This window comes from Haemorhous mexicanus, chromosome 4 (assembly GCF_027477595.1).
Source record: "Haemorhous mexicanus isolate bHaeMex1 chromosome 4, bHaeMex1.pri, whole genome shotgun sequence".
Classification (NCBI taxonomy): Eukaryota; Metazoa; Chordata; class Aves; order Passeriformes; family Fringillidae; genus Haemorhous; species Haemorhous mexicanus.
The window spans coordinates 20036660-20054894 of record NC_082344.1 but is presented as its reverse complement, the minus strand read 5'-3'; the positions used below and the strand labels follow the sequence as shown (position 1 = coordinate 20054894).

The 18235-nt window shown below is 40.8% G+C and overlaps 1 protein-coding gene across 5 annotated transcripts in view; it reads left to right on the top strand.

The window, feature by feature from the left end:
• PTPN13 (protein tyrosine phosphatase non-receptor type 13) overlaps positions 1 to 8906 on the top strand; it is a 112059-nt gene extending 103153 nt beyond the window's left edge. For 4 of the 5 annotated variants that reach the window (XM_059844008.1, XM_059844007.1, XM_059844004.1 and 1 more), the window contains 9 exons: positions 24 to 106; positions 1309 to 1364; positions 2467 to 2570; positions 3688 to 3836; positions 4429 to 4519; positions 5190 to 5527; positions 6032 to 6247; positions 6999 to 7061; positions 8058 to 8906. In XM_059844008.1, coding sequence (XP_059699991.1) covers positions 24 to 106; positions 1309 to 1364; positions 2467 to 2570; positions 3688 to 3836; positions 4429 to 4519; positions 5190 to 5527; positions 6032 to 6247; positions 6999 to 7061; positions 8058 to 8138 — 1181 coding nt within the window. In that variant the 3' untranslated portion in view covers positions 8139 to 8906. The remainder of the gene's footprint in view (positions 1 to 23; positions 107 to 1308; positions 1365 to 2466; positions 2571 to 3687; positions 3837 to 4428; positions 4520 to 5189; positions 5528 to 6031; positions 6248 to 6998; positions 7062 to 8057) is intronic. The other variant, XM_059844006.1, reaches the window with a different exon arrangement.
• The last annotated feature ends 9329 nt before the right edge of the window (positions 8907 to 18235 follow it).

The window sequence follows — 18235 nt, the reverse complement described above, 5'->3', positions numbered from 1 at the left end:
TCTCCCCTGATTTTCCTGTTCAGCAGAGATGAATGGAAGGGTGTCAGAAGATAAGTCTGAGGACACAGACTGTGATGGGTCATCTTTACCTGAAGATTTTTCAGAGGTAGGATGGCAGGAAGCTGGCAAGTGCTCTTCCAGTTTTTTTTCCTTATTGGCATAGAATTGGTGGAAATAACATTACATGGCCTTTAAATGAGAACATCACTGTGGGTAGTAGCTTTAGATGGTGTGTAAACATTTATTTTTAAATAGCATATGATTACCATAAATTACCTATGTAAGAGAAAAAAGCTTAAAGTTATTTTACACTATCATTTGAAGTCCATCAGCTTTTTTTTCAAAAAGAGTGGTAATAAAACTACTTTGTTAATGCTACTTCAGCTTTTTAATCTTAAAGATTTCAGTGATTCCTGCTGAAAGAAGGGAAGCAGTCACAGTGAAAATGAGTGCTGTGTAGACCTTATTGTCCAAAATGTGGGTTTAAAATTTGTTCTCTTGCTGCTTTTTGCTAGGATAAGTTCATTAGCTTGAATAACTTCTATATGTGGTTTACTCTGTGTTATTGTGTGTCCTGTTTTACATCAGTCACTGGATGCCTGGGTTTTGTCTCTTGTTTCAAATCAGCAGAACTCTGTCTCTCCAGCACATCCTGGCTCTTGCAGCTTTCTGTCCAGTTAGTAGAGCTGAAAATCAAATCAGGAATCTGGCTCTGTGTCAATGTGCTCTAGGAAGAGCCATGAGTAAAATTGTCCCAGTATGGCACTGGAAAAGCAAGTTGGCCTAAAAAGTATAAATGATTTTCTAGAGCTGTTCTCAAAAGAAGGATGGAAATGCCTTCCTCTATGCTGCAGAGTCTTCATTGTCTGCTGAGGAAGGTGTGAATAGGAGTGTGTATCATTTAGAGGTGTGTTCCATATCCAAAGTATAGGAACTGTGGCTTGGCAGCTCTGAGGCAGAAGTTTTCACTATCAAGCTTAGCTCCTAAAGGGTTTCTAAGTATTAGAAACAAAAAAAGCCAACTGGGGAAAACTTAGGTGACTCTACTGCTGCTGAGAGTCAGGAGTGATTTTAATATAGCTTTTTGGCCTTGTTACAGTAGAGTATCTGTCCAAGTGCTCAGTGTTCTCGTCCTCTGTTATTTTGGGTTAATGAGATGTCTAAAAGAGGAAAGTCTTCCATTATGTGCTGTTTTGAACTTAGTACCCTTCAGAAACAGTCCCTGTAATTGTTAGTTGTTGAAAATTTGCAGTATGTGAATGTTACAACTTTGTCTTTTAATGTGTTTTGAAATACTTCTTCTTCTAGGCAACACATGTAAATGCTTGTGAAGACTTTTGTGAAGTAAAAGCTGTGCCAGAAAGGTAAAATTTCTTTTCTAGTGTTGGTTGAAAGCAAACCCATGAAGTCTGGAAGTCTGAAGTGTAATATGTTGGAATGAGAGAAAAACAACAACAAAAAAACCCAAGAAACCACCCCCGAAACAAACTCAATAAAATATCTGTGCAATGTCTTGTTGAATTGTTCTCTTGGTCTGTTCCTTATTTAAAAGTTGTAATTTTCTTGAATACTAGTCAGCTTTATGTGGTTTACTACACCCTACTTTTGTCTCTTGTTTGTCTGTTCCTTTCATATGTGGTTGTAGCAGGTAACTGGACTTTGTTCAGATTCTCCAAATAACATTGTTGTGCTAACAGCTGAGTACTTGGATGTGAAGAAAACATTCAATCAGTGCTGTCTTCAGTTCAAATCTATACAACCTTTATTAATGTTACATCTTCTGGTTTTAGACCACTGCAACTCAAATGTAGAGTTCCTCTGCTCCATCAGCTCCCATTTGGATGCCTGGGGCTTGCTGTTTTTTCCATGTAGCATGAAGCATATGACTGAAGTTACTAGCTAGCTGTCCCTTTGAGCCACTTTGAATTTTATATATTCCCAAAGTTGTTTTTCTTAGTGAAATAATTTTAGTCCAAGTGAAATTTCAATGAAAATGTATATGGTTTTATGTTGTTAAGCTTGTGGGAAGTTTGGGGTTGAGACTTGGTGACATTATGACCTAAAATACATTCATCAGTATCTTCAACAAAGCTAGAAAAATTGCAATTGAAAATAGATACTCGAGTGCAGTGAATTGTGTGAGTGGTACAATTCTGCTATTGGATGCTATTTAATTGCTTAGCCTTTGAAAAATGATTGCAGTGGTAGTTATTACTAGATTTGTATATTCCTGGCTCTTTTTCCTCTGTTACCTTTTCAAATCCCCTTTGGGGATGTAAAAAAAAAAAAGGCAGGGGGTGCAAAAAAGTTGTGTTTTTGAGATCTCTGGTATAGGGTTCCAGTCCAGAAATAATTGTAGCTATGAATTACTTTCTGGTGGGGTTTGTTTTTTTATTTTTTAAACTAGGTTGCAAGTGTGTTGGTTCTAGGTGTTATTTCTTACTTCCATACCTTGTCCTCTTATAGATCTCCTCCACAGCCTTCCTTGAGCCAGGCAGATGAGGAGGAGATCACGTGGGGAAGTGACAAGCTGCCGATTGAATCAGTCAGCCAGGAGCGTGTGAATAAAGGCAAGGACATTTTACATAATTAGTGGGAAACTTCAGGGTCACATTATAGAAACAGAAGTGAATTTTGAGACATCCTGGATATGTTTTGAGGGTGTCATGACAGGTAGAAGGGGGATTCTAACAGCTCAGCAATGCTCTGGGAAGGATCTCTACATTTTTGTGTGGTAAGTGTGTTAGAGTTAATAGGAACAAGTATTGGCAGTGTTGTGTCTGTAGTTGTAGAAAGCTGGGACCAGCTGAGATACTTCCTTCCTCAGTATCTGTCTCACAAAAGCTCCAACAATAAATATATGTTTGACTGTGATTAGATTGATACATCATGTGTACATACCAGCTACCCCATGCTCAGATTAGGCCCTACTTTTATCTTGACTGTCATTCTTCCAGTGCTGGTCAGTGTGGCAGAGTGGCATCTATATAGTTTGATGTGTTTGGCAGAATTTAGTCTTCACTTTTTTTGAGCTAGCATTAGAAATGTAAGTTCCTGAAGTTCATATACAACAGTCCTTTGCATTCATTTAAAGAAGAGAGGATAATCCATGTGATACTTCAGATTAAGTCAGTAGGTTTAGGACGCTTCTAATTGCAATACCGGAGAGATTCTTGGTTTATGAATTTTGTTGTGCTTCAGAGAAGCACTGAGGGCCTGGTGGGAGGCAAGCTGTATTGGAAAAAAAATGTCCTTCCAAGAGATAATTGTAAGATGTGCTGTATACATGTTGAGTATTAATGCTAAAAACAAGTCACAGGCTGTAATGTGGAGAGTTCTGAATTATCCCTGTGCCTGTCCATCTGTTTTTGTAAATTATTGTGTGAAGAAGTTTACATTTAAAATGTACTTGAAGTTTGTATCAAGGTATTTATTGGAAGTTCAGGAAAATACTCCTCTTAGTTACTGGATTCATCAGAGGTGATTTTTTCTTACTGGTTTTGCTAGTTAATTTTTTTTTTTTTGCCTGTCAAACTAAAGAGGAGAGCTGTGTTCTCTCTGTGTATGGGGGCATTCAGGAGAAAACAGGCAGTGCAGTGGTGAACAGCAACATGCAAATCCAACTGTGAGCTTCAGTTTATGTTTCCCTGGTTTTAGCTATTTATTTATATTTATATCTTCTGCTAGATTTCCCCCTAGTGACAAATGAAGAGATCTCTGCACTCCCTACTGTGAATGTGCTCCCTGGAGGCAAATATTCAGGAGCCAAATTGAAGTCGGTGATCAGGATGTTGCGTGGATTGCTGGAACAGGGAGTCCCTTCTAAAGAGATTGAAGTGAGTAACTATTTGTCCTTTAAAGTCCTTTTTCCCAGTATGAAACAAAAATAGAATGGCTGGATTATCACTGCCTTGAATTCCACAGCTCTTTAATTGGAAGCTCAAAAGAGATGAAAAGGCTTGACACCAGAGACTTCTCTCCCTTCTCCCACAAGCTGCTGAGAGATGAGATCGGTTTGAATTCAGTTCATAAGCGATTTTTGCATCATTCTTGCTTCTGGTAAATTACCAAGTGAATATAATGTAAACAGGCATAGACAAAGGCTGTTAAGTCCAGCTGCTGAATGCGAAATCATATTTTTCTGATTTCTAAAGTCTTAAGTAAACCACGTTACATGATCTCTTTTTTGAGAGAATGAGATAAAATATTTACTGATAGTTATAGGGTTTGATTTGTGGGGGGTTTTTTTTGTTCATTTCATTTTCTTGGCTATGTAAAATATTCCTTCCTGTGACTGCATTATTTTGCATATCCACATTAGGATTTGATTTTTAATTATTCTTTTTGTTTATGACTTGATAACATAACCACTCTTGCTATTATTACCAATCAGTGTTTCCTAATGCACATGTAATTGCTTCTTTTCAGAACCTTCAGGAGTTAAAACCTCTCGATCAGTGTTTGATTGGACAAGCAAAGGAGAACAGGAGAAAGAACAGATATAAAAACATACTTCCTTGTAAGTCCTAACTCATTTGAAATTCACAGTTGACATTCTGTCACCACCTGTATGGTCAGATGGATCGGATCAGGGGTGGGATGGTTTGATTCTTGATCCTAGTAAGGATGAAAATAAAGCAAGCATTTATGAAGCAGTTTAAGATCAGTGAACAATATACTACTATACTGTGGTAAGTGGGAATGGATGTTCACAGATCTTTCATTTGTTTTAGCAGATCCAGTGTTTTAAATGATATATACATGTGAAACCAGACAAGTTTTTTTTCAGTTTTACTCATACAGGATTGGCAAAACAGACATGTATACTATTTTCAGTAAATGTCCTGCCATAAAATTCTGCTTTTTAGATGTTAAGAAGTAAGAACTGAGAGGTTAGTTCTATGTGAGAAAAACTGAACCTTTGTTTTTCAGCATTGCTGCAGTTCAGATCGCTTATCTCTCCTGTCTGCTGATTTATATTTCTCCTGCAGACATCTTTTTCTTTATTAAAAGCACTGATTAGTGTCCTAAATTAAGTATTTAAGTGATTTATTTCTTCTAAAGCAAGCTGTGGAAGCATCAGTGGAGATAAGTGCTGTGTGAGTGTGTAAGGCTCAGCACCTGTACTGGAGAAGGTGAGATGATGTGCACACCTAACATGAGGTCTCTCTGTTGTGTGGGGATGACAGATGACACCACCAGAGTCCCTCTCGGGGTGGAAGGAGGATACATCAATGCCAGCTTCATTCGCATGCCCGTGGGGAACGAGGAGTTTGTTTACATTGCATGCCAAGGACCTCTTCCTACTACTGTAGCAGATTTCTGGCAAATGGTTTGGGAGCAAAACTGTACTGTGATTGCCATGATGACTCAGGAGGTCGAGGGAGAAAAGATAAAGTGTCAGCGTTACTGGCCAGATGTGCTCAATAAAACCACCATGATCAATGACAGACTACGCCTTGCTCTGGTGAGACTTCAGCAGCTGAAGAGCTTCATCATCAGAGTGCTGGAGCTTGAAGAGATTCAGGTGAGTGAATCTAATTCTGCACACTTAAGAGTTTTTTCTCTGTTGCCATATTTATCTTTATACTTCTGGCTTTCCTGCTTTCACTTGCATTGTCTATGTCAAAAGGTAACCCAGGGCTTCTCCTCTTGGCCCAGTGATTATTACTGGGCAGCTGTTCCTTGTTGCAGCTCGTGCTGCTTTGTGACCTTTACAGGAGAAAGCATTTGGGCCAGGCTATGATTTCATTATGCTAATGAGACTCTAAATTTTGGCTCCCATTGGCCACAGAAACATATGTAGGGGTATCAATTCACTAATAATTCAGCCTGGCTGCTTGACTCCTCTGTGTGATCAGCTCAGTCTGCACAGTGAACCTTACACTTTTAAATTACTTACTAGTGATTTCCAGTTTAGCTCTTGTTGTATTGAGACTTTTCTTTGGGAGAAAAGAGACTTTTCTTTGGGAACTCCATTTCTTTTTATTCTTGCCACGTGCCCAACGGTGGTGTTGTTTTTGCTCCTCAGACGGGTGAAGTGCGGCACATTTCCCACCTGAACTTTGTTGCCTGGCCTGACCACGACACGCCCTCGCAGCCGGATGAGCTGCTCACCTTCATCTCCTACATGCGGCACGTGCACAAGGCGGGCCCCATCATCACCCACTGCAGCGCGGGCATCGGCAGGTCGGGCACCCTCATCTGCATAGACGTGGTCCTGGGGCTGATCAGCAGAGACCTCGAGGTGAGTATCCCGGGGGATGGCCCAGGGGTGCTCCTGACCTGCAGGAAGTGTGTTCCACTGAATCCATGCAATCTCTTAAAGAGTGTGCCGTGCTGTTGGCAGTACCATGTTTCTTTGCTGGTGATCCCAGGCGGGGAGAGCTCTAATATCCAGTGGGTTAGCTCAGGGAACCTCAGCAGCCAGGTGCCACTTGAAGTATGTTGCAAGGACATCTTCTACCATAGTTCACTTCTGGCACATGGCATGGGAAAAATGGTGTTGCCATGATGACTTGGCCAATTGGTGGAAGGGGTGTGTGAATTGACTTTTCCAGCGCAACCAGGGGTCGCTTTCTAGGGTGATCCACAGGAGGGTGCTAGCTTCCTTATGTTTATGTCCTTCAGTGGCCTGGGGTAGCAAAACTGTGGTGAATTTCTAAGGAAGGTGAGCCAGGTCACGCTTAGCTCAGTGGAGTTTCTGCGCTCCCTCTGAATGTCTGAAACTCTCTTTTCTGCATGCTTAGCTTAGAGTAAGCAAGAGAGCCTTTGTCCAGAAAGAACACAAGAAAAGGGGGGAGTGTCAGATGTAGGGCCACATCCAGATTGCCCAGAGACAGCACAGGCTGATTACCTACCAGACAAACATAGGCTGTAGTGAATTATTTGTTTCATTACTGATGTACCTAATTCTTTTCCCTGGTTTGATGCTGGGGATGTTCCTTTGTTCTGCATGTCTGTCTTTTTTGTGTTTAACTTGACGTTTGTTTTGGTAGTTCGACATCTCGGATCTGGTGCGCACCATGCGTCTGCAGAGACACGGAATGGTTCAGACAGAGGTAGGTCTGGATTCCCCAGGCATTCACTGAACCACCTGAAGTGCCAGAGAGCTTTGTGATGCACACAGCAATTGTTTTTGTGCACTGTAATGTGACACTTGTGTCACAAGAATTGAATCATATGAGTAGCAGGATGTATTTAACATTTATAAACACAAGCTGTTTTTAACATGCTGTGTTGATTTGATCTGTGTTTAAAAAAAAGTGAGTTCTCATCTTCAAAAGCATGTGTTTATAGAGGAGGTCAGTTAAGCTTTTTTGGTTTGAAGTTGCATTATAAACTGAAGAGAAGGCCTAACTGTAGCTGCCATGAATCAGTGATATGTCTTGAGATCTCTTCTGGTAATATATTCATCCAGAAGTTCAATCTTTTAAGAATACTCTGGATCTAGAGCTAATTAACTTTAGAGATGGTCATCACAAGGTCTTGTTAAAATCTGAACTTTTTCTTTGAATGGGAAGCAATTGTGAAGTCATAGTTGGAAAAAACCCTGAAATCAAATAAGTAAACTATCTGCCCCATCCCCACCTCACACCCCAAAACATCTATCAGCCCCACACCTCTATCACTCAGATTAAGGAAAGAAGTTCACTGTCTTCTGGGTTCTGTATTAGTTGGCATTGGTGCAAGTCCTTGAAATTCACGTGCTGTCTTCATTTCTGCTTATGTAAAGTGCCTAGTCTCCGTTAGGTTGTTTCGGTGTGAAAGAAAGGTAAATGTCCCAAATGAAATATTATCTTTAGTAGCAGAAGAGTGTCTGCATTTGCTTTAAGTTGAAGTTGCATATTTTTCCACTGTGGCCTTTTTGTTTGTTAGGGGAGGTTTTTTGTTTGTTTGTTTTTTGGAATCTTTTGTTTTCTTTGGGATTTGGTGATGGTGGTTTTATGTAATAGTATAATTAGTATTAAAAGCGCTCTACAACTGTGAAGTGCAAGTGAGAGCACTTAGGTGTGCAGGCATTTTTCACATGTTCTGTAATTTCCTTTTCCTTACAGGATCAGTACATATTCTGCTATCAAGTTGTCCTTTATGTCCTGAACCAACTCCAGGATGAAGAAAAACAGAGAGACAAATAAAATACTGAAGCAGAAGTGCATTTAAAATATGGAAGCAAGGAGATTGAGAGGCTTTGGAGCATTTTGTCTTGCCAATAGTTTTCTAATCCCTTTCTTCAGTTGCTGTCCAATGCCTTTTCTATGAAGTCTCTCCATCATTCCAAATAAGGTATATAGTTTTAAGGGAAAGGGATAGCTCATACAATACCACTATTATCTTCAACCCCATGGATGAACATGTGAGATTTTTGTATAACAATATTTTATAAAGCTGCATTTTTTTTGCAGCTTCCTTAGTATGTCATAAAATACAGAAATAAAAATATTTTAATTTAAAAAGAAAAGTAAAGAAGAAGAAAAAAAGTAATCCTATACTACTTCCTGCAGTTCTGCACCTGTTTTGGGGTATTTGTTTCTTTCAGGGTGGGGAAGTGGGAGGGATGAAACAGTATTTTTATCTTGTAAACTTTATTACAAAGACCTTTTAGTAGTCTCTTTTGAAAGCGTGTTCATGGTGCAGAATTTTTCTCCTTGTAGTACAGTTAGAGGTATTTTATAGAGGGTATCTTGAAATCAGCATTTAAGCTTTAAGAGATGCCTCTTAGCATAAGGATAGTAGTGAATGTTAACTGTATCACAGTTAATAATGTTTACTTCATAGAATTTTATGTATATATTTATATACTTTTACACCAAAAAAAGAAAAAAAGCTGAATTATTGGGTGTCTAACCTTATAATTGATTAGGCATTTCTACTCTGTAAATAAAAATATACCTAATGTACACTGATCAGTGGGTCTGGGTATTTTTGTGTCCTTGTGACTGATTTTTCTTGGCCTTCCATGGCATCATTCCTTGTGGTTGCTGCCCCTAAGACATAAAGGCTGTGCGCATTTTAAGTTTTCAGTGTCCTTCTGTTCTCCAGTATCTGTTTGAAAAATCTGGTAGAACTGTGGGCTCCTTTCTGGAGAGTTTCCACACTATGGTGAAGAGTTTCTTTTTCCTCCTTCCTTGTTTTTCAGCGCACCTGGGCATTGAGACCACATCACTTTTTTAGGGGGTGTGTTTGCACTGCTACAGCAGCATTCTGACAACAGTGTAACCTCTCTGCTTACTGCCACCAGGCTTGAGGTTGGAGGCAAGATATCAGATTCTAAGTAGCTCTGTGGTTTAGTGATACTGTAAACAGTCAAAACTGTTCTGATAGAAAAGTTTCATTTTAAGGTCTGTGGGAGCCTTGGTTGGTGAATAAATGCCATCAGCATGGAGTGGTCATTTCAGGGCTTGGGCAATATTCCTGTCCCAAAAATCCTTGACAGAGCTGAAGCTTTTGTGCTGTCAGGGAGGGTGTAAGAGTGCTAATTTAACTGTATTCTGCATTGAAGTGGTGGAAGTAAGTTCAGAGGCTGGTTATTATTCAAGATTTTGACTCTTCAAAATAGTAGCCTGCAGTGTTTTAGTGTCCCAAAACTGAGGTGACCACTGCTTTGCAAGAGCATGACTTAAAAAAGGAAAGAGCCTTTTTACTTTTCAGTAATACTCTGTATTTTATTCCCTTAAGCATAACAGCAAAATTGTGCATTTTTCAGAGCACCATAGTTTGAGGAAGGAAAATCAATTCTGTGTAGATAGAAGCAGAGGTAAATTGATTAGCCATGTTGGCAGTATACCTATGTGAAGGAGCTATAAATTGAAGACACAAGATTTTTCAAGACAACAATTGTATACAGGCAAAGTAAGTAAACACAGCTAGTTAATATACTACAGCTGCTTTAACATAAATAGTGAGTTCAGAGGGTTTGGCCATGTCTGGGTGTTAGAAACAAAAGAAAGTGTTATGGTAACCAGACAGCACGGTTAAGGCAGTTAAATTCTTCTTTTAAATGTTTTCAGGTACATGCCAAACAGTGTAGAAACAGGAACAGGTTTTGCATAGTGTGCTGCAAGTACAGCACAAACAGCTTGCATCAGATTACAGCTTATGGGAAACACAGATCAGTAAACAACTCCAGATTTTGCTGGTTGTCCTCAAAGATACGATGATGATCTGTGGTATGGTGTGTTATACCCAATTTCCTTTGAACGGTGGACACACAAAAAAGCAGAGGATAACTAACTTGACCTAACCTCCCCTTCCTTAGAAAAATGAAGAATATACACACACAAACAAAAAAATCAGAGATCTGCACAAAAAAAAAAAAAAAGGAACACATGCACACACAAAGTATTCAGGTGTTGCTGAGAAATCATGCATGTATGGTGAAAGGTGGCATTGGCCTCTTTTGAGAAGCACTCTGAATTTCCTTGGGCTTCTGTCTCAATGCTGAATATTGAATAAAGATCGAATGCTTTCTAGTCTGACACTTGCTGAGGACACTGGAAGATTGTCTGTTTTCTGGTACCAGGTGGAACTTCTCCTCTGTGACACCTGGTGTGGTCACTTTGGTTGAAACAGATCACACAGCTCAAAACTCCTTATAAAAAAATGGATGTGCTTATGCTGTGGGATGGCTTAAACTGGATTTCTGGAAAATCTGGTTGGAAATATGTTCATCTTATTCTCCAAAGGATTAGATTACTTAAAATCCTTATGCCCTCTGAAGAAATGAGAAATAAAATCATTAAGCAGCCTAATTTCTTGAAAGGAAAATTGTTGTGTGCTTTCTTACTATGCTGACTATATGATTTGCAGGGGCAAAAAATCTTGAGAGGCTTTTTTTATTTAGAGCTGGAATGCCTTGCTGAGTAAGCATCCAGGACATGCTCCAGCTGAAAGGGATTTTCCTTTATATAGGTATCTGATTTTTAGCAGGAAGTGTTCCAGACTAGGGAAAAAACTGACATATAATCCATTATAGTTCTAATTAAAGAACTGACCCTGTGTGTTAACCCAAGAGAGAAAGGATCCTTTTGTTTTTCCAGCCAGAACTAGCTGACAGAAGCACAAATGCTTTGCCACACAAGCAGCCCTGTGCCATTAGTAGTTTATCATATCTTAGTTTTCCTTGCTGGTCTTTGCCTGCCAGAGAAGGGCAACAAAGGAGGGATTCCAGTTGCTCCTTGAAAACTGTTTTGAGGGTTCATTACTGTTACTTGAATGATTCTGAGCAGCTTCTTTCTTTACAACTGAGGTCCTTCTAAAACTACCTGCATGGGGAAAAAAGAACCATCATCTGGGTGGAAGTTTGAATTTGTGACATCCACTGATAGACAAGTCATTGGGGCAATGACTTGGGACAAACATCAAGGGGCTTGTGGATATTGGCACAGCTGAAGTGGAGAATCTGTCCTGTGCTGCCTTCTCAGTGCAGTTGATCTCAGGGGTAGACTCAGGGAAATGTTACTCAGCATTTAAGCAGCTTCAAGAGGGCCATTAGCAAGGGCTCTGAATATTAAGAGCGTTCATTCACCAAATATTTATTCAGGGAATGACACTCCTGGCTGGGTAAAGTGGCAAATAAATGAATGAACAAGCCAGCAGAGAAGAAAAGGCCAGCTCAACACTGGGAAAGAAAATGCTGACAAAAAGTGGCCAATACAAATTAATGCTTTATTGGATATACTGAAAAGACAATGAAGAGCAGACTTACACATACATGATGAGATTACAAGCTCCCATGGCACATGGTTCTGAGTAGTGATTGCTGCAAACTGGAGCACAGCCACTGGGTTGGAATTGGAGGTAAACTAAACTTCTGGAATCTGTCTTTTTGAAAATTCCTTCTGGAGTTCATATTCAATTTCAAGTGACCTGTCCAGTGGAGTGTTGACTGATGAAGGTGTTATATTTGACAGTGGTGAATCTGTCACATCTTCTGGGCATTGGAGAATTTGTGGAGTAGTATGTTTCACACCAGCCTCTCCCATGAGTTAGTGAGGATGAAAATGACCATTTGTGTCTGAAATTTTGGCCTATATAGATCTCTTGCAGATACACATCTTGGTCCATCCAGTTCATGTCAGCTTCAGATAAAATTGATAATAGCCATCATGGAAAGAAAATCTTGTATTGCTGTGGACATGATGACTGAATTTCCACTGCTGCTTTGGATAAACAAACAACAAAAAAAGGCAGAACACCACGTCCTGTGGCTGACATTCAGACCTCAGTCTGAGCATCGCTTCTTGGGCTTAATGCCTAGTGTTTTGTGTTGGCCAGCCCAGTGGGCTCTGCAGGGAGCTTTGCTTCTTAATGAGATGTTAGGAAAAGAGTGGTTGGTTTTGTTTTATTGAAGTCTGGAAAGATCTTGCCGGCTATGAGAACGTGACTTGAAGGATAAATCACTGGACTGGGAGCAGATTTAATTGCTAATTTCCTCAAGTGGGCTCTAGGAAATGAATTTCATCTTCCTTGTAATGTGATGACCTCCATAGTCAAAAATTTTCTCTGGTGGGGCTCTGACTTTATCTTCAGTACAATAGCCAGATTCCCAAACAAATTATTATCTCTAAACAAGTTTACTTGGTCACAGATGTAGCCTGGTATTCAGTAACAAGGAGTTTTGTATGGTCTGTTTTGCCTTCTCAGCGGTCTTTAAAGCCAGATTGGATATTCCTGCACTGTCCTCAAAAACAGATACATGGAGATATCCCATTAAAACCCCCTTTCCTTGAAGCCTTGTCAGAGGTGGAACTCCAAGCTTCAGTAAAGGAACTTGATTTTGATTCCACCTTTAACATTGCTGAGCTTTTAGACCAAGCCCACTGAAACTGGAGTGTGCTGAGCATTTGGTATGTAACAACTCTGTCTCCTTGAGGTGGGCAAGCCAAATTTGATGTGCTGAGCAAGTCTGCAGTAGCCTTTTGGAAGCTGGACAGGGTTAGAAAATAGAGCAAGAGAGTTCTCGGCCATGCACTGTAGAATAGGGTCACTTTCTCCACAGCTCCTCTAGCACTTGTCAAGGAAATAAATTTTCACTTGTCAAACATTTGTGCATTTAAAAATACCCTGGCCTTGAGTGGTAATGTGCTGGGTAGTGCAGCAGAACTTTCCTAGCATTTCCTTGTATCTCCTGCATGTAGCCTGCTGCTGGATAGAGAGTGAAGACATCCCATAAGGCATGGTCCCCACAGTTATGGGTTTCCTGTGTTCAAATCTGTCCTGAGATTCTGCAGTGTTCAGTACAGTCCTAGTATGTAACAAGGCTTTTTTAAAGTTAGTTCTTCTAACAAGGAATAGTAATGTCTCAAAGAACAGTGACCTCTGACCTGGTAATTAAAAGACTCGGTCTGGCTCATCTTGATGCATCCAGGAAAAAAATGTTCATTTACTCTAAATTAAATTATAAAGTGAGGTCAAATCCATTTATCCCCTCAATGTCTTCAACAGATGCTGAATGCTCTGAAGCAGAGGTGACACTGCCTGGCTCCTCCTAAAGCTGGGTTTTGGTATAATGACACAGGCTGTGTTCCCAGCTCTTCTATGAAAAGATAATCATGCTGATGCTACAGATAACAGGTTATCAGAAGGCATTCCTCAATGCCTTCTGTGTTTCTAGAGCACTGCCAGTCTTCCCATCAGCACAATCTGCTTATGCTACCCAGTCCCATACTGGAAATAATTCCCTGAAGCAGCTACCTGCTTTGCTTTTCTCAGGGAATCATAAAGCACTAGCAAACAAGGTTAGATTTAGGCAGGAGTTATGTGAGGCCTGCAAGGTTGTCCATTCATATGATAATTATTCTGCATTCATCCCCTTTTTGTAACCTGCTTTTTTATGCACAGATGCATTTTTTTCCCAGCAGAGCTTAAATTTTGTTTTGCTTGTTTCAAATCCCTGTATTGCTGTAAGCATTCAGCAATTCTGTCTGCTGAGATAAGTCCTTACTATTACTGCTTTGTGCTCCCAGCAGTTCAGGCTACTTGTCTTGTGCCTTTTGGTCCTGGGACTTTGGATATAAACTCCTTGTCCAGTGATGTTTAGCCCTGGCATGTTGGTGGTTGCTTTAGAACTCATCATTCTCTCAGCACAGGATTCAACAGAAATATTTGCCTAAGTGGGATTTTTGTGTCCAGCCACATGGGTGTACTACTAGGGAGGGTTGCCTTATTTACCTCAAGAACACTTCTTCACCTCCAAATCACTTTATCGTTTTTCTTTCTCTTTTTATTACCCTCTTGTGAGAGAGACATTATTTACATGTCTCTTGTATGACCAGTGACTTGATGGTTTATGGCAGACAGGGATAATGCAGTTTTCAGAACTTGTTTTCTGAATTTGGGCATGGTATCAGAGGCTCCTGGAGATACAAAAACCTTCTTCTGCACCCCAAGGTTATGGAACTGGGCAGTACAACCGCGGGAAACGCGTAGGTACCTTACCATTCAAGACCTCCTGCCTTCCCTTGCACGATTTATTGTGCAGTCTGACTGTGTCATGTTGTCCAGTTGTATCATTCACTTAATATTTTAAGCTTTGCCAGTGTTCTTGGCCCTAGGTAAGAACACAAAGCAGCACCTGACATAAGAAATGTTTCATATTATGTATGTGGAGAGGTAGATGATGTTACATTCCAGTTAGTTTTTATAAAAATTCACCTTAGAGTCCAAAGGAGCTCAGCATAGCTGAAAGAGGTGAATGGAAAGAGGTGACTTCCACAAAGGGCATTTCAAAATGTTCCCCTTCCTCTGGAACATAAAGTTGTCTCACTCACTGTGTATGAATCAGCTCATCCAGGAGAGGAATCCAAAAGGGAACTGTGCCGAGCAATCATAATTCTAACAAAGCCCTTACAAAGGGTCTAGTCAAAGTGAAATGTTTATTTAAAAACATCCTCTGTCTAGCTCTTACCTTGGTCTTTCAAGCAGGTTCTGTGACCTTACACTTGTCCTTGTTGAACTTCATAGGGCTCATGTTAGCCCAAGTTACCCATAGTACCCACTCTTCCAGCCTGTCCAGGTCTTCCTGCAGGGTGAGTCTTACCTCCCAAGTGCCTGTTTCCCCATTTGGCAAATCTCCTCAGGGTGCACTTGGTCCAATCACACTGATCACTGGTGAGGATATTAAACAGTTTGGACCCCACATGTGACAGGTCACCAACCTGAAGAGGAGCTGTTTACTGGCACCTCCTGGTGCTTCCTGCCAGCCAGTTCCCCACCCACTGCAAGCATCACTTGTCTAGATCATAATGGGTCTGTTTGTCCAGGAGGAGGCTGTGGGAAACCATATGGAAATCCCTGCAGAAATCCAGGTAAACAATGTCCAACCACCCACCCCACTTGGACCGAACAGTTCCTTTGCCATAGAAGGTGATCAGCTCTGTCAAGCACAATCTGCCTTTGGTGAATCCATCCTGGCTTTTCCCAATCCCCTGCTTAATTTTTCTTGTGGTAGCCTCAGGAGGATTTCTCAGTAACTCTCCCAGGAACTGAAATATAACTTAGTGGCAAAAGCATTTGTAACTTGGGGAAATACATCAGGTTAGTAATGCCCACACAACCACAAATCTGTGGGGCATCATTGTGGTTGAAAACCTGACTCTCAAAAGCATTTGCCAAACTTGTAGATTGTTTAGTGAAATCTAGACTTCACTGCTGGCTGCTCACATGCTTTCTAGCTGTGTTAAGATGAGTTGGCAGCAGAACAGGCTTTCCCCACACCCTGTTCAGTAATGTGTGCCTGCATTTCCATCTGCCCATGTTGTTACAACGTGAGGTCTGTGCTTCAGCTGAGGAAACCCCTCCTTCTGTGGCTTGCAGAATGGTTGTCTGATGGTCCCTCACCTGGTGTTAAAGCCATGAGCTAGAGCTCAGCTGCTTCATCTAATCATCAAAGCACCTGTGCTCCTGTTTCACATCAGTTGCTCTAAGTGGGTTGGTTCATGAGGCTTCACATAAAGCTCCTGTAGCCTGGACCCCTTCCAGTAGTTTTACTCAATCAGGAGTGTGGCATGCTGCAAATTAATGTCTCAAAATGTAAACACTTTCTGTCCTATTTCTTCTTGTTTGAGACTTTGCTTTTGCTGAGGTGATCTTGAACTTGATTAATCAAGGCTTCTTTAACATGTTTCCAGGCAGGATTCCCTTCTTCCAACGTCTTTGTTGAACATGACGCACCCATGGGCCAGGCCAGACCTCATGACAATGATGTTAATGCCATCAGTTCTGCTCTTCTGTGAACCAAAGACAAGTTTGGGGCAGACAGGATGGTGAGAAATAGGTGGTGGACATTGTGAGTGAACAGCATTTTAGGAATGAGTTCACCGTCTATGCATGGACCAAAGCAAGGGGAATTTTTTTTTTTTTAATTTACTGTGATGAGCAAAAATAGTGCCAATTCTCTAGTGACTGAAACTTAGCTGTGTCTGAGGGCCCTACAAGGTGGAGCTGCCCCTACAGTGACATGAGGAGCTTAATTGCTACAAGATCCTTGCCCTTCTCTTTCCTCCTTGCTTCCTGAACATTGCTTTGGATTTTTATCCAGCGCTGCTTTTTAATCTATAGCTTGTTTTTTCTCTTCTCCCCTTGTCATGAATGTTGACACTCATTGGAGGCCTCTTTGGTTGTCTAAAGGGAGGGCCCTAACAGCACATTTATTCTTAAAGTTGAGCAAAACATCCTGGAGCCGGTAGCAGTAGCCTCGTTTGTCATGCTCTTGGCCAAGCCTGAAGTTCTCTTTAGGAGCTGACCTGAAATGCAGCATCACCACTGGGAGAAGGGAAAAATGGATCTCTTGATTCTCCCTTCCTTAGCTACATATGATGCACATGTTTGGCTTGTATGTTTAGGAGCACTGCTGGTGACTGCCAGTTGGACATTCCAGGCTCTCTGTGTAGCATGTCCCTGAAGATTTCAAGCCAGTGTCCCTCATCCAGTTGCAGTTGGGTTCCCTGTGAGGAATTCTGAAGAGCTCAGCAGAGATGCTGGCTTTGGCAGCTGCTGGTCCTTTGAAAAACCTGCCATGAGAGACAACATCACATGGCAGCTTCCACTGCCTTGCAGTTCTAGAGAGGCAATTACTAAATCTGTTTTGTTGTTTCTTGACGGTTAAGGCAAAATTCTGCAAACATTCATTATGATCTACTGATGAGTGTTTGTGGCTCTAAGAGGTCTCTCTGAAACCAAAAGGAGTGTTTACAGGAGAATTCCCAGCATTCACAAGCTTTTCCTGAACTCAGCTTCTCGAGCAGTGTGTCTTTGATGCAGAGATTGTGCTTCAGCCTATCAGTATTGGGAATTGTGTGTGGAAAAAGCTGTCTACCTAGTACACATCAAAAATTCAAATGATTTGCTGCCTCAGGTAAGCAATCTGTTCTTTAGGTGCCATCTAACCTTCCTGTTGAGTAGTATTTCACTGAATATAATCATAACTGAATGATGATTTAGAATGCTAGGGAGAATCTAGGGATTCACACAACTCTGAAAATCTCTGTGGGAGTGTTGGGGCGAATATTCTGTGTTTTAATTTTGCAGTACAAAATTGTTTTGGAAAGCTAATCTAAAATGGAAATTTCTGATGTAACAGACTCAAACCTAAATGCAGAGTGTGCACCACAGGCACACATTGAGGGAGGAAATAAATGTTTGGATACCATTTTTTGTTTGCTGTGGCAATTACTGGAATGACTTGGTGCTTTGGAAACTGAAGATTTTTCATGTTTGCTTGCTTAACTTTCCCTTTTTCCCACTGTTGACTCCAATAAAGCATTTTGCATTGACCTTTTTAACTGTTGAAGCAAAGCCTGGGTGGCATCTATTGTGTACAATGCTGCTCTTTTGTAAAAGAGACGTTGAATATCTGCTTTTTCTCTTCTAGAGAAGCTGACCCAAATTGAGCCTTCATAATGGAATTTACAGACACACAGAACAGTTGAAATAACTAGGAATTAATTTGTTGAAATCTTGACTTCCCAGGTGCTGTGACAAATGTTGAGATTGTTTAAACAAAATAATCTCCCCCTCAATGCAAGAAGCATAACCACTGAGTGGAAAGAGGTTTAAATCTGACATGCTGTCCTTTACCAAACAATTGATGCCTTTTGTAACTTGAATCTGTTGAGAAATTATCAGTGCTGGACACTGGGTCTCAGTGGGACCCTCATGCAGATGTAATGGTTCTGGTACAGTGCTTGCAGGAACAATTCTTTGGAAGTTTGGACAATGAGGGTTTTACACACAT